We start from the raw sequence: 11,778 nt of genomic DNA, 5'->3' as shown, positions 1-11,778 counted from the left end.
TTTACACTGCACTGTACTTTGAAGGTTTCTTTTGTAGTTCTGGATGGATGCCAAACTGCATTTGGTTATCTCAGTGGGTCACATGTACTATGCAGAATGGTAATAAAGTTGAGTTTGCTTCCCGGAAGTTATTTAAACGCTGTTCATCTATTCTTTTATTGAACTTTTTTATATAATTTGGAATAAGAAAAGCGTTGTGACTCGAGCAAACAGGTCATTCCTCGTATATGAGTGGAAAGTATTAATTTACGCGTTGTCACAGAAACGTCCCGGTTTTCCAGTGCACATGAACTCGACTGTGATTGACAGCTCGCTGGGAGGAGCCGAGCCGCAAAGATTGCTGAGTCATAGTGACGACACCCAGCGCTCCGCTCCGCCTGAAGACGTCACGTGTGTAAAAGCAGGAGGGCGTTCATATGTCCAACACAACGCAACTCTGGGAAGCAGACTCTGCTGCACCAACGACCCGTGGACCGGTTCACCTCGCTGTCACTCCCTCACGGAGACGCACATTCACCGCCTCACTCTGTGGCTGTTCTCCTAAACGAGGCTGTCGGGCGCAGACGTAACTCGTCCGGCTGTTGTGGAGGGGTTAACGGCTACGGAGCTAACCAGACGTTAGCAGGTGATGAGCAGGAGCGGCCTGTTTCTTCTGGATGCTCAGCTAAGGTTAGAGACAGGGCACGCCGCTTAACAACACCGACACACTCTGCTGTCCGCCTGTGAACTCCCAGACGGCACCCTGAGGAGCCAGACCCCGCCGCTGGTCCTGTACTGAGACTTCATGCTAGCTGTCTGCGAGTTGGACAAAGTAGCTAGCTAGCTAACGCTCGGGTCGGCGTGCGCTTTGAGTACAAGCAGCCAGCAGCAGCAGGACAGCAGCCGTCAGTTCCCAGCTCCAGCCTGTCTTTGCGATGGGTTTACTGTCACAGGGCTCTCCGCTTAACTGGGAAGAAACCAAGAAGTATGCGGACCACATCAGAAAGCACGGCATCATCCAGTTCCTCAACATCTACAACAAGGTGAAGGACCGCCAGAAAGATGTGCTGAAGTGGGGCGATGAGGTAAGAGACTGTGGACAGTGTTGCTGTCTGTTAATGCAGTTAATCTGTCAGGCATGGCTGTGCATGAGTGCTCCTTCATTGATGTAGAAACTCACTTAATGGTTGTACTGTGAATGCAGCCAAAAAGAACTCAAATACATCTGCAATATCATGTAAATAAAGAGAATATTGATTGTTTTCCCTTGTCTAGCAAGTCCTAATGTGTGAATGTAAGTTGGTTAACACCATTGTAGCTACTTGGGTAAATTCACAGCAATGATCAGTACAAGTCCAACTTTGTCACTAATGTCTGTCCGACAGCTTGTATAATAATTAATCATTCAGTTTTCTAGTAACTTTAATTGCGGATTATGATCCAGACTCTAACTCTAACTTAACTTTTTGGGTAAACAGTAACATAATTCCTACTCTAAAACAAGTTGAGATTTGCTGCAGTCTGCCGTTGTGACTTCATTTCTTTCATTGAAAACCTCACCCCCGCTTCTCATTTTTGCCCCCGCACCAGACCACAAAACTTCAGTGTGCCACAGCTCGAACAAAGTGTTTTGATTTCAAACGATGTGGAATGCTGTTGTTATAGATTAATCCCCCTTTCAGACAGAGGATTACGGGGTAGCGGAGTCAAAGTCAAGGAAACATAACTGATGAATTGGAATTGATGTGATTGGCGTCCCAGTCTGATCGTAAAAACCTCAGCTTTGTGCTGCAGTCTAGTGCCGATGGAAAGCCTGTTTCAGAAGTTTGAAACGTGCTTTAGATGCAGTGTTTATTGTGGATTGATCATGTGTTGTTTTTAATGGTTTGCTTTTAGGTTGAGTACATGTTGTTGGAGCTGGACGACAAGGATGAGAAGGTTCGGATCGTCCTGAATGGTGGAGAAGTTCTAGAAACTCTCCAGGACCAGGGTGAAAAGATAAACCCCAAGTAAGTCTTCTTTTCACAGCAGATGTAGCTATCATTTACTTGGTGTTAATGGAGGAAGACCATAATTTGCTTAGCGTTGTTTTTATTTGGCTAATGGCTTCAGCTGTCTTTCCATCCTCCCTCCAGATACATCTCTTTGTCTGGAGGTCAGACATATTTACAAATATATCGTTGAACTGAGCTGAACCACAGAAAAGGCAGGACTTAAATGTTTTATCGCCTCTTGAAATGATGCCAACATGCATAACAGAGCTGTTGTTAGTTTGTTTTGGATCGTAACGAGCAGAGCTATTGACTGGCTGATAGTGATTTAAACATTAAACACTGGAATCAGATATCATGCATTATAAGCAGCAGCAGCAAAGGGGACTCTGTCTAAAAGTTAAATCAATATGCATAACAGATGCGGCCTTTCTTTCGCATCTGTTATCTGTCGTAGTTAAACCACAATGCACCCACACAGGTTTTTCTTGTCCGCTGATAAGTTTTACCAACATCCGCCTGATTAAAAAAAATTGTACTTACAAAGAGTAAAAGTTAATGACAAACTCCATTCCATTGACATGTAGCTGCTAAAAACTGTTGGCATGTGGTTTTTCTTCTTTTCTCTGGTTGTTGCAGAGCACTTGATACATCATGTGGGTTACTTTGGTTACCTACATGATGTTACTACATTATTCAGAGTCTTTCAATTGCTGTATTAATGTGAATGAGTCCTAAAATAAATGCACTTTGAAAAATTATATATATACTCGCTCTGGTCTTGATACTCCCTTGTGAAACTGTTTTCAATATTGGCAATGTTTCACCCAAGCAGATCTCTCAGCTGATCCTCCCTTTGTCAAAACTTAACATTAAACCTGTTCTACACAACTGGGAATGCTCATAGTTTCTTAATGTGTGTGTGTGTGTGTGTGTGTGTGTGTGTGTGTGTGTGTGTGTGTGTGTGTGTGTGTGTGTGTGTGTGTGTGTGTGTGTGTGTGTGTGTGTGTGTGTGTGTGTGTGTGTGTGTGTGTGTGTGTGTGTGTGTGTGTGTGTGTGTGTGTGTGTGTGTGTGTGTGTGTGTGTGTGTGTGTTTAAAAGGCCCTAACAACACCAAAAAGGCATGTCCATACATTAGCATTTATATTTACAAAGGATCTCTATTAATCCCTTTGTCGTTACACAACTAAAATCCAGAGTAGGGTGGAGTAGATCTCTTCCAGACATGCTTGAATTTTTCCATTTGATTTTGGCAGAACCACTCAAGCACTCTCTTTGTGTTTAAGAAACTGGAAACAGCAAATGTGTGGTATTTCTGCTGAAATAGATAGCTTACTTGAACTACAACTAATAGAAAAATATTTGCCAATTACCTTTCTGTCTAATTCTGACTAATTCTGCAGCTCTAGTGTAAACAAATGTTTATTACTACACTTAGCCTTCAAATAAACTTTTGAAGCTGCATATTTTAAGCTTGTCATTTGTGAATATAGTACTTAATATAAATATTTAGTGAAATCTATAACAAGATAAGCTGTATTATATCTTTATAATATCAGTATATCTCCTTATAGTGTAGTTGTTGAGATGTTAAATAAAAAAAGGCTTTAGTTTATCATGAGTAGAACCTTTTATAAAAGTACTCTCGATAAATCACTGAAATCTCCAAAATGTAAGATTCATAAATGGGAGGAGCTCCTCCTGGGAAGCCATTTGTGCCCCCAAACTGTAGTAACATTTCATTAAAGAAGAGGAATTCTCTGCAGACGCTGTAAATGTGTTTGTACAGGCTCTCAGTGTTATGCTTGCTCGCTGCCCATGACGTCGGTCTAATTCTGTGTAGCCAACTTCACCCAGGGGAAATACCAGTGGCAGTGAGAATAGTGGAGCCAATGCATTCCTCATTACTGCCCCTCTGTCGCACACACCAAAGAGCACGCTCTGAAGCACAAATACGTGGCGTTGCTTTGCCCTGCCAGGAGTACGGCAGACATTTGATAAAGGGAGAGCGGTCAGTTTATTTAATCAGAAAGGTCACTGTGATACCAACAACAAGACTTTCTTCCTGCCTGACGTTTAACAGTACAAAGTTTTCACAACACTTTTGATATATTTGCAGTCACCCCACGCTTTGGAGACCAGAATATGGCAGCTACATGATTGAAGGAACTCCAGGGCAGCCGTACGGAGGGACGATGTCAGAGTTTAACACTGTAGAGGGCAACATGGGGAAGAGACGACGAGAGGCGTCATCTGTCCTGAATCAGAATGAAACCCTGTGCACCATCACCTCATTTCCAAGGTATCTTGGCATCAAATGTTGCAAATGGTTCTTAATTGAGACCAGTACAAAGGAAGATCAACAGTTTGATATACAAACTTTTCTTTTCACAGACTTTTCAACTTTGAAACAGTGATTGATTGCATTTATATTTTAATTATCTTTAGTTTTTTTTAAAGAGATGTAATAATTAGAAGGGATGGGTATCGAGTCCCAGGGGGAAATTTTTATATACTGGACTACTGATAAGCTCTGACGATAATGGTTCTGTTAACGGTACTTTAGAAAGTAAGAGGATCGTTGTGTTGCTCGTTCTGTCTCATCACTGTAAGACTGTATAATGTGTGTGTCTATGATGCACGTTTGCTTTCTAAATCCAAAACCCTGACAGACAGACAGAGCTCCAGGTGTCTGGCAGTGCTTCTGTCACTCACCTGCAGCTCCATGTAGCAACACAGTTGACGATGGAGGAGAAATAAACATTGAAAACTGTGATTAAACTTTGCTAGACTTGATGCAGAAAAATGTTCATTGCCACAAGAAAAATAATTTGTTTGTGCGTCAGAGCAGAAACACGATCAATCTGTGGAAACATTCAGTAAAAGTTCATCACGTTGCAGAACTCGTAGTTCATTCCACACCAATCGGTTTGTTATGTTTGCTAGCAACCCAAACACGAAGTTAACTGATACGATCATAGCCTAATGTTTAGTTAAGTGTTCTCCACCCGATTGTTTAACCGTCTGTCTGAACTGTCCTTGTCTGAATTTCAGTTTCACTTTCAGAGTACAGAACAGCAGGATTTAGTGATTTGGAGGCTGCAGACAAACTCTGTTTTCTTCACTAAACTATTAAAATCACACAGTAAAAATACTGTCAAAGTTTTGCATTAATTTTACTCAAAAATGAAAAATTAAAGATTTTATCAGCACAATGTGCAGACATTTATTATCTGTTCAAGGTGGAACTTCTGATATAATGTTGAACAGTTTATTGAAAGGTTATGGATAATATTTTATTTTTGAGTAAAACCTGTGACACTGGCCACAGTGCTCTGATCATCCCATCAGCACAACATTACTGTCTATATGTATTCTAATTCTTACATGGTACATATGGGAAAATAAAGCAACCGTTATTCTGTTTTTCATTTATTTTTCTCTAAAAAAGCAAAACAAACAAACAAAATCAATCCAAAGGTACCGATAAGAATACCGTTGAAGTACTGGATCGATAAGCAGTATCAGTAAACTTAGTAGTACTGTTAAAATGTTAGCGTTACCCATCCTTAATGATTAGTGGATCAGTTAATTAGTCAGTGGTAGGAACATTTTTTGTTATTTTCTTGCAAAAATCCCGATTTTAGCTTCTCCAACGTGACTATTTGATGAATGATTTGATTCTTTATCGTGCTTTGTTAGTTTTGGAAATTTGGTCATAAAAACAGGGCATTTAAATATTTCAGCACACATTAAAAAAAAATCCAATTCTTATTCTTACAAGATTTTCTGAAAAAAATCTTTTTCTTACTAAAAAGAGAATCACTTGTTTGAGAAAAGAAGCAGACTGACTGGGAATCCAAGTAGTTGTTAGTCGCAGCCCTACAATATTTATAATGTTTTGATCCTTTGTTTAGGTTAGGTTGCCCAGGCTTCACCAAACCAGAGTACCGGCCGACCCCTGTTGAAAAGGGAGTGTCCAAGTCATTGTTCTTCCCAGATGAAGCCATCAACAGACACCCAAGATTCAGGTAGGCGTTGTGGTTATATCCTCATGACAGTATGTTTGTGTTTGTGATGTTTTCCTGTTATGAAATTTGTCTCTATGTTTGGATTTATTTTTTCAGCACCCTTACCAGAAACATACGTCACAGAAGAGGAGAGAAAGTTGCAATAAATGTGCCAAGTAAGTCTGATTAAATATCAACACAACAAAGTGGGTGATGTGATGTTTATTTATAATATGATCTGATATTTTTTTGGATACATTTGACCAGTCAGTATTCCTGATCTGTTGTCGTTGTAGACGGAGTATGTCTAGTACATAATGTGCAGTCATGTTTGTAGTCGAAGGTGTTGATGTGTTTCATTTCATGCTCAGACTGCATGAAATAAATAACTAAATATAATTATATTACTTCTCCTGTTTCAGTCTTCAAAGACAAGTGCACTCCATCTCCATTTGTGGAGGAGTTTCCTGAGGACGACGGCGAAGCAGCGAGAGCGGCTCTGCCCGATCACATCTACATGGATGCTATGGGCTTTGGCATGGGCAACTGCTGCCTGCAGGTACCGCAGGAACTAACTGAGCTGTGTGGCATTTAGTTTATTTAGGGACTATTTTGAGTTATGTGTAACTCTACAATCTTGATAAGTGATTTATAAATGTACTTCAGCGTCTTTTATGATGCTTTTGCAGGTGACATTCCAGGCTTGCAGCATTGATGAGGCAAGGTATCTTTATGACCAACTAGCAACATTCTGCCCCATTGTGGTGAGTAGATAAATAAAGCATGTGCTCTGGACATATATTGTGATTATTTAACTGACCTGTTTCTCAGCAGGACTGTTACGTAGCTTATTGTTCAGTTGTTTAATCGGGTAGATTCAAATAACTGTGTAGAACCTGGTGATATGTTGCAGTGCCATGCAAATATTTTTGCATTGGAGGTAAAAACAAAGCAAACTGACAAGAACAGAGAGTCACAGTGTTTTTCTGGGATATGTCACTGCATCACAGGTTGAAGTTTGTGGCTTAATTTCTACAGTCAAAGCAGAATATTTACAGACACATTATGGTGGTAAGGTGAGGGTTATTTTAAAAAGTAGCATCAATGCAAAAAGTACAACAAAGACTCGAAATGTGAGTTGCAGTGTCCGTTCAGGTTAGATCTATGAAGGATCTGAATACCCTGTTTCTCCAAATTGGGGAGGCTGTATATTTTTTACTTGTTAAATTTTGTATTAGTAAATTCACATTCAGATTCTTGTTTTTAATCTCTTCCACAAAGTGCGTTTTTGTTACTAGGAAAATACAGTGCATGTAAGTGCATGCTTTCTGGGTTATATCTGGATTTCAGGAATCCTACTGTGCATCTAAAAGATTCCTTTCTGTAGTTTACAGCTGTGTTTTTGGTGTGTTGCCTTTGCACTGCTGCTCTTGATTTGTTAACTGCTCTGAGATCACCTACTTTTAATACATTTGGTGGCTTGAAGTGAGTGTGCAAGAGCTGCGCTTTTCTCACTTGTTTTGAACACAGTTTTAACTGTTTACAGATGGCGCTGAGTGCAGCCTCACCGTTCTACAGAGGCTACGTGTCAGATAACGATTGTCGCTGGGGAGTTATTTCTGCCTCGGTGGATGACAGAACACAAGAGGAACGTGGGCTGAAGGTGAGCGGGTGGAACTGAAAGCAACTTGAAACAAGAAGACCGCTGATATTTAGGATCCCCCATTATACTTTAGTTGAATGAACAAGATGTTGGTTTTACACTGCATCAGTAATACAAAGTCATCTGTTTCATTCCACATTATAATGTTGAACACAGTTTTGAGACTGCTCTATTAGTTACTTCTGAAGCATGATTAGGTTACTTGGGTAACTCAAACTGAGTTATTATTTAATGTGATTTCTGTATTTAGCCGACTAATGACTTTGGGAGTAATAGCAGGGTCTAATCCAGAGTTTTTAAGTTTTAATAAATGGGCTACTTGTTTTGTCCATCTAAAGTTTCTAAAGTTTTAATATACTTTGTTTGTGCCCTTAGTTCTTGTTTATTTTTTCATTCTGAAATACAGCAGTAAAGTGATTATTTCTCAGTGAAGGTGTCACTTAGATGAAATTCCACCCTCAGTGTATAGGTTTACACTTTGGGATTTAGTTCCTTCTACAGAATTGACAATGAAGGGGTGAGGGTCACTGAGACTGAATGTGGTTTTATGTAATGTCACATCACATATTTGTAATAACAATAACTAGATTATGTAGATGTTTCATTTTTGTCACATGCTGTCTAACCCTCAAGTCAACACACTGTCCATTCCAACGTTTTTTACTTGCTCTGATTTACTTACAATTGCAGCAAATATGAACAGAGTCCATATTTGTTTTTCTCAAACAGTCTTCCACTTACTGTATTTGTTTTCCATGTAATATTTAGAAAATGACATTTTCCCTTGCAGCCTTTGAAAAACAACAAATACAGGATCTTCAAGTCAAGATATGACTCAATTGACAGCTACCTGTCTAACTGCGGTGAGAAGTACAATGACATTGATTTGACAATAGACGAGGAGATATACCAGCAGCTGCTCGATGCAGGTACTGATGGATAAAATACAAAATATGAGCCACGGTCAAAATCCACAAGTAGATATTGGTACAGTAATGAAATTAATAATCTTTTTTTGTTGTTTACAGGCATTGACAAGCTTCTGGCCCAACACATAGCACATCTCTTCATCCGAGACCCGCTCTCTGTCTTCGAGGAGAAGATACACTTGGATGATGAAAATGAGTCGGATCACTTTGAGGTGAAGATTTATGCGTCCTATAAGAAAGCCCAACCACGTGTTAAAAGACAATACATGTTCGAGTACTCATTCAGATTTCTTGCAGAACCTCCAATCGACCAACTGGCAGACAATGAGGTTTAAACCTCCACCTCCAAACTCGGACATCGGCTGGAGAGTAGAGTTCCGACCCATGGAGGTAATTACAAGCTATGTGTGAGACTTTTAGTTTGGGTGTATATCTAGTTGTGGCATCTAAGTTTTGTTTTTGCTTCTGCTTTTTAGGTGCAACTAACTGACTTTGAAAACGCTGCGTACGTGGTCTTTGTCGTCCTGCTCACCAGAGTGATCTTGTCCTACAAGTTGGACTTCCTGATCCCGTTGTCAAAGGTATCGACAACCACATAGTGTTACCCTTTTATGAAGCGAGAAATGTAGAGTTTTTTAATATTGAGCAACAAAACAGATAAATAAACTTCAAATTTTTTTCTTAGGTTGATGAAAACATGAAGGTCGCACAAAAGCGAAATGCAGTCCAGGAGGGAATGTTTTACTTCAGAAAGGACATCTTTAAAGGTGGGTAAAACATAAAGTCCAACTTCAGGTTGATGCCAACGCTGAAGGCCTCAGATTGAACTATGAGATACATTTATTTTGTCCGTCAACAGGCTGCAACCCGGTCCTTGATGGCACTGCTTCTGCTCAGAACGGCTTGGAGACTGACTGTGGCAATGAGGAGTACACACTGATGAGCATCGACACCATCATTAATGGAAAGGTGATTACTGTCCTAGAACATAATGACCTTTTAGCCAAGCAACGACAATCAGTTAGTTGATACATCCACCACTTTGGTCAAGACTAAATTATCTTCTTGGATGAAATGACCTAAAATTTTGTACATTTATGATCCTCAGAGGATGAATCAGGTGATCCTTTTCCTCTAACACTGACATGAGGTGACACTGGTTTTACATGCGCTAGCTTAAGCAACTGTTGGGTGGGTTGCTACATGTGATACAGACAATCATGTTCCGTCAGGATTAATTGCAGTAATGACTATGATCCCCTGACTTTTCATGTGGGCTCAGCCGTACATTGTGTTTAGTCCTAATTAATAAACAATAACAGTAAAAATCATTCCTGCTATGCTTCTACATGTTAGCAGTTCCATTGGGGAGGGTTATGCTGCATTCACATCATATTTGTTAATCCATCTTTAGTAGCCACCATCTAAGTTGTAATTCTGAGCTGGAGATACCAGGAAAGTCTGACTTACTGCTTGGTAAAAGGAACTGCATAGAAATTAACACACTGTTAACAAAATAGCTGTAAAGCCACTGTTGCAACCAATTATATCTTAGTTAAATGTTACCAATGGTTTAAACAACCAAGCCAGTTTTAAATGAACTATGCGCTTTAAAAAAAAAAAAAAAAAACATTTACATGGGGTTAATAAAACAGATGAAATGTTTTATTTTGGGTATTTGAGTTGTGGCTATTGTGCTAGCAGTGTTTTAACTGACTTGCAGTGAACTTGAATTCTTCCAGGTAATTATTTTTAAGTTTTTAATCGTACTTCTCTCATTCGGCTCACAAGGCTTGAATGCGAGACTGGTGGCACAGTTATAGACTTGTCTTGCTTTTCAGCCATTTGAGAATTACTGCTAGTCTTCCCTCTGTTCCTTCTCATCACCAGGAGGGAGTTTTTCAAGGGCTCATCCCGATCCTGAACTGCTATTTGGAAAACATGGAGGTTGATGTGGACACCAGGTGCACCATTTTGAATTATCTGAAGCTCATCAAGAAACGTGCCTCAGGTAAACTACCCTTAAATGACAAACTGAATGTTCTCAGAAGAGAAAAGCAGATTTTCTGTTTACGCAATTTATTTCTGACCATCAATTCCTCTTGCTGATCTGAAACAGGCGAACTGATGACCATGGCCAAGTGGATGAGGGAGTTTGTTGCAAATCACCCACAGTACAAGCAGGACAGCGTCATCACTGACAAGATCAACTATGACCTGTTCAGAAAGTGTGACAGGGTTGCAAAAGGTGAAGAGCAGTGCCCCGAGCTCATTGGAAACCCAGTGAACAAGTTCAAATGAGACGCGCTGTAGAAAATGCATCGTCATTACGCAACCGTGCATGTAAAGAAAGACCAAATGAGAGTTATAACAAAGAGGTCCAATTGTAAGAGAATGCAAAACAGCATGTGTGTGTTATAAAGAAACACGCCTGCATCAAATATATGTATATATACTGTATGAGATTTTTATGATCACACAATTATTTTAATAGGATTAAGACATGCAAAGAGTTGTGTAATAGAGAATCAGATGTGTATTTATTTTTGTCTGGAAATTAAGCATATCTGTGTGAGAATGTAAATGTAGCAAAGAGGTGTACATTAGTCTGCTTTTAATCTCGTGTTCTGTAAATACTGTACTTCTGCTTTTCAAGACATTAACAACCTTCTTTCATTTCTTACATTTTTTCTGGTTATGAGCTTCTCTTCACGTTTGTTTGAGATCCGTTTTTTTTGCTTTTAAGAAATGTTTGCTTTGCTCTGCTGACAATGTAGTGGGACCTTGGAAGTAGTGTTGCATTCAAGTGGAAGTGGTAAACCATTGTTTGCAATGTGATGCTGTTTCGAAATAAATCTGTACAACAGTAAGTTAGTCAGTTTTCTTACAACTGTAGCTTATTGTGTCGTTATATTTCTGCACCTTTTGGGCGACTTTACTCAAAGGTCAGGCTTTACCAGGCAGCCTGTATAAACTGGGTCTTGTTCAATAATGGAAGTTAACTAAATAAGTCAAACTTATTTCAGTTACTCTGACTTGTCTTTAGGGTGTTTTGGTTTCATGAAGCAAGAGCAAGATGATTCAAGCTTAAATGTTTTCAACCCTCTGGCAAATTATGCTGGGAAAGTGAAGGTTATGTAACACATTGCACAGCGTTAGTAAAAAAATAAATAAATAAATTCTAGTTCAACTTGAACCTGTGTCGA

At 39.6% G+C, this 11,778-nt stretch overlaps 1 protein-coding gene across 1 annotated transcript; it reads left to right on the top strand.

The window, feature by feature from the left end:
* Positions 1-401: 401 nt before the first annotated feature.
* Positions 402-11,442, top strand: gclc (glutamate-cysteine ligase, catalytic subunit). Its single transcript, XM_023267088.3, has 16 exons — positions 402-1,064; positions 1,876-1,988; positions 4,090-4,272; positions 5,888-6,001; positions 6,098-6,156; positions 6,403-6,539; positions 6,670-6,744; positions 7,527-7,643; positions 8,434-8,572; positions 8,672-8,784; positions 8,870-8,962; positions 9,049-9,153; positions 9,258-9,339; positions 9,432-9,541; positions 10,463-10,583; positions 10,692-11,442. Exons 1-16 carry the CDS (start codon positions 915-917, stop codon positions 10,871-10,873), a joined length of 1,893 nt encoding a protein of 630 aa, XP_023122856.1. The 5' UTR covers positions 402-914; the 3' UTR covers positions 10,874-11,442.
* Positions 11,443-11,778: the final 336 nt, after the last annotated feature.

Source organism: Amphiprion ocellaris, chromosome 16 (assembly GCF_022539595.1).
Source record: "Amphiprion ocellaris isolate individual 3 ecotype Okinawa chromosome 16, ASM2253959v1, whole genome shotgun sequence".
In the NCBI taxonomy this organism is placed as follows: domain Eukaryota; kingdom Metazoa; phylum Chordata; class Actinopteri; family Pomacentridae; genus Amphiprion; species Amphiprion ocellaris.
Note: the sequence above shows the minus strand (reverse complement) of the source record. Positions and strands in the feature narration are given on the sequence as shown.

Coding starts and splice junctions, on each gene's coding strand:
- gclc (XM_023267088.3), top strand. CDS start 915: ATGGGTTTACTGTCACAGGGCTCTCCGCTTAACTGGGAAGAAACCAAG. Junction 8,785..8,869: donor ATGAGTCGGATCACTTTGAG/GTGAAGATTTAT, acceptor GATTTCTTGCAG/AACCTCCAATCGACCAACTG. Junction 9,340..9,431: donor CAGAAAGGACATCTTTAAAG/GTGGGTAAAACA, acceptor GTCCGTCAACAG/GCTGCAACCCGGTCCTTGAT.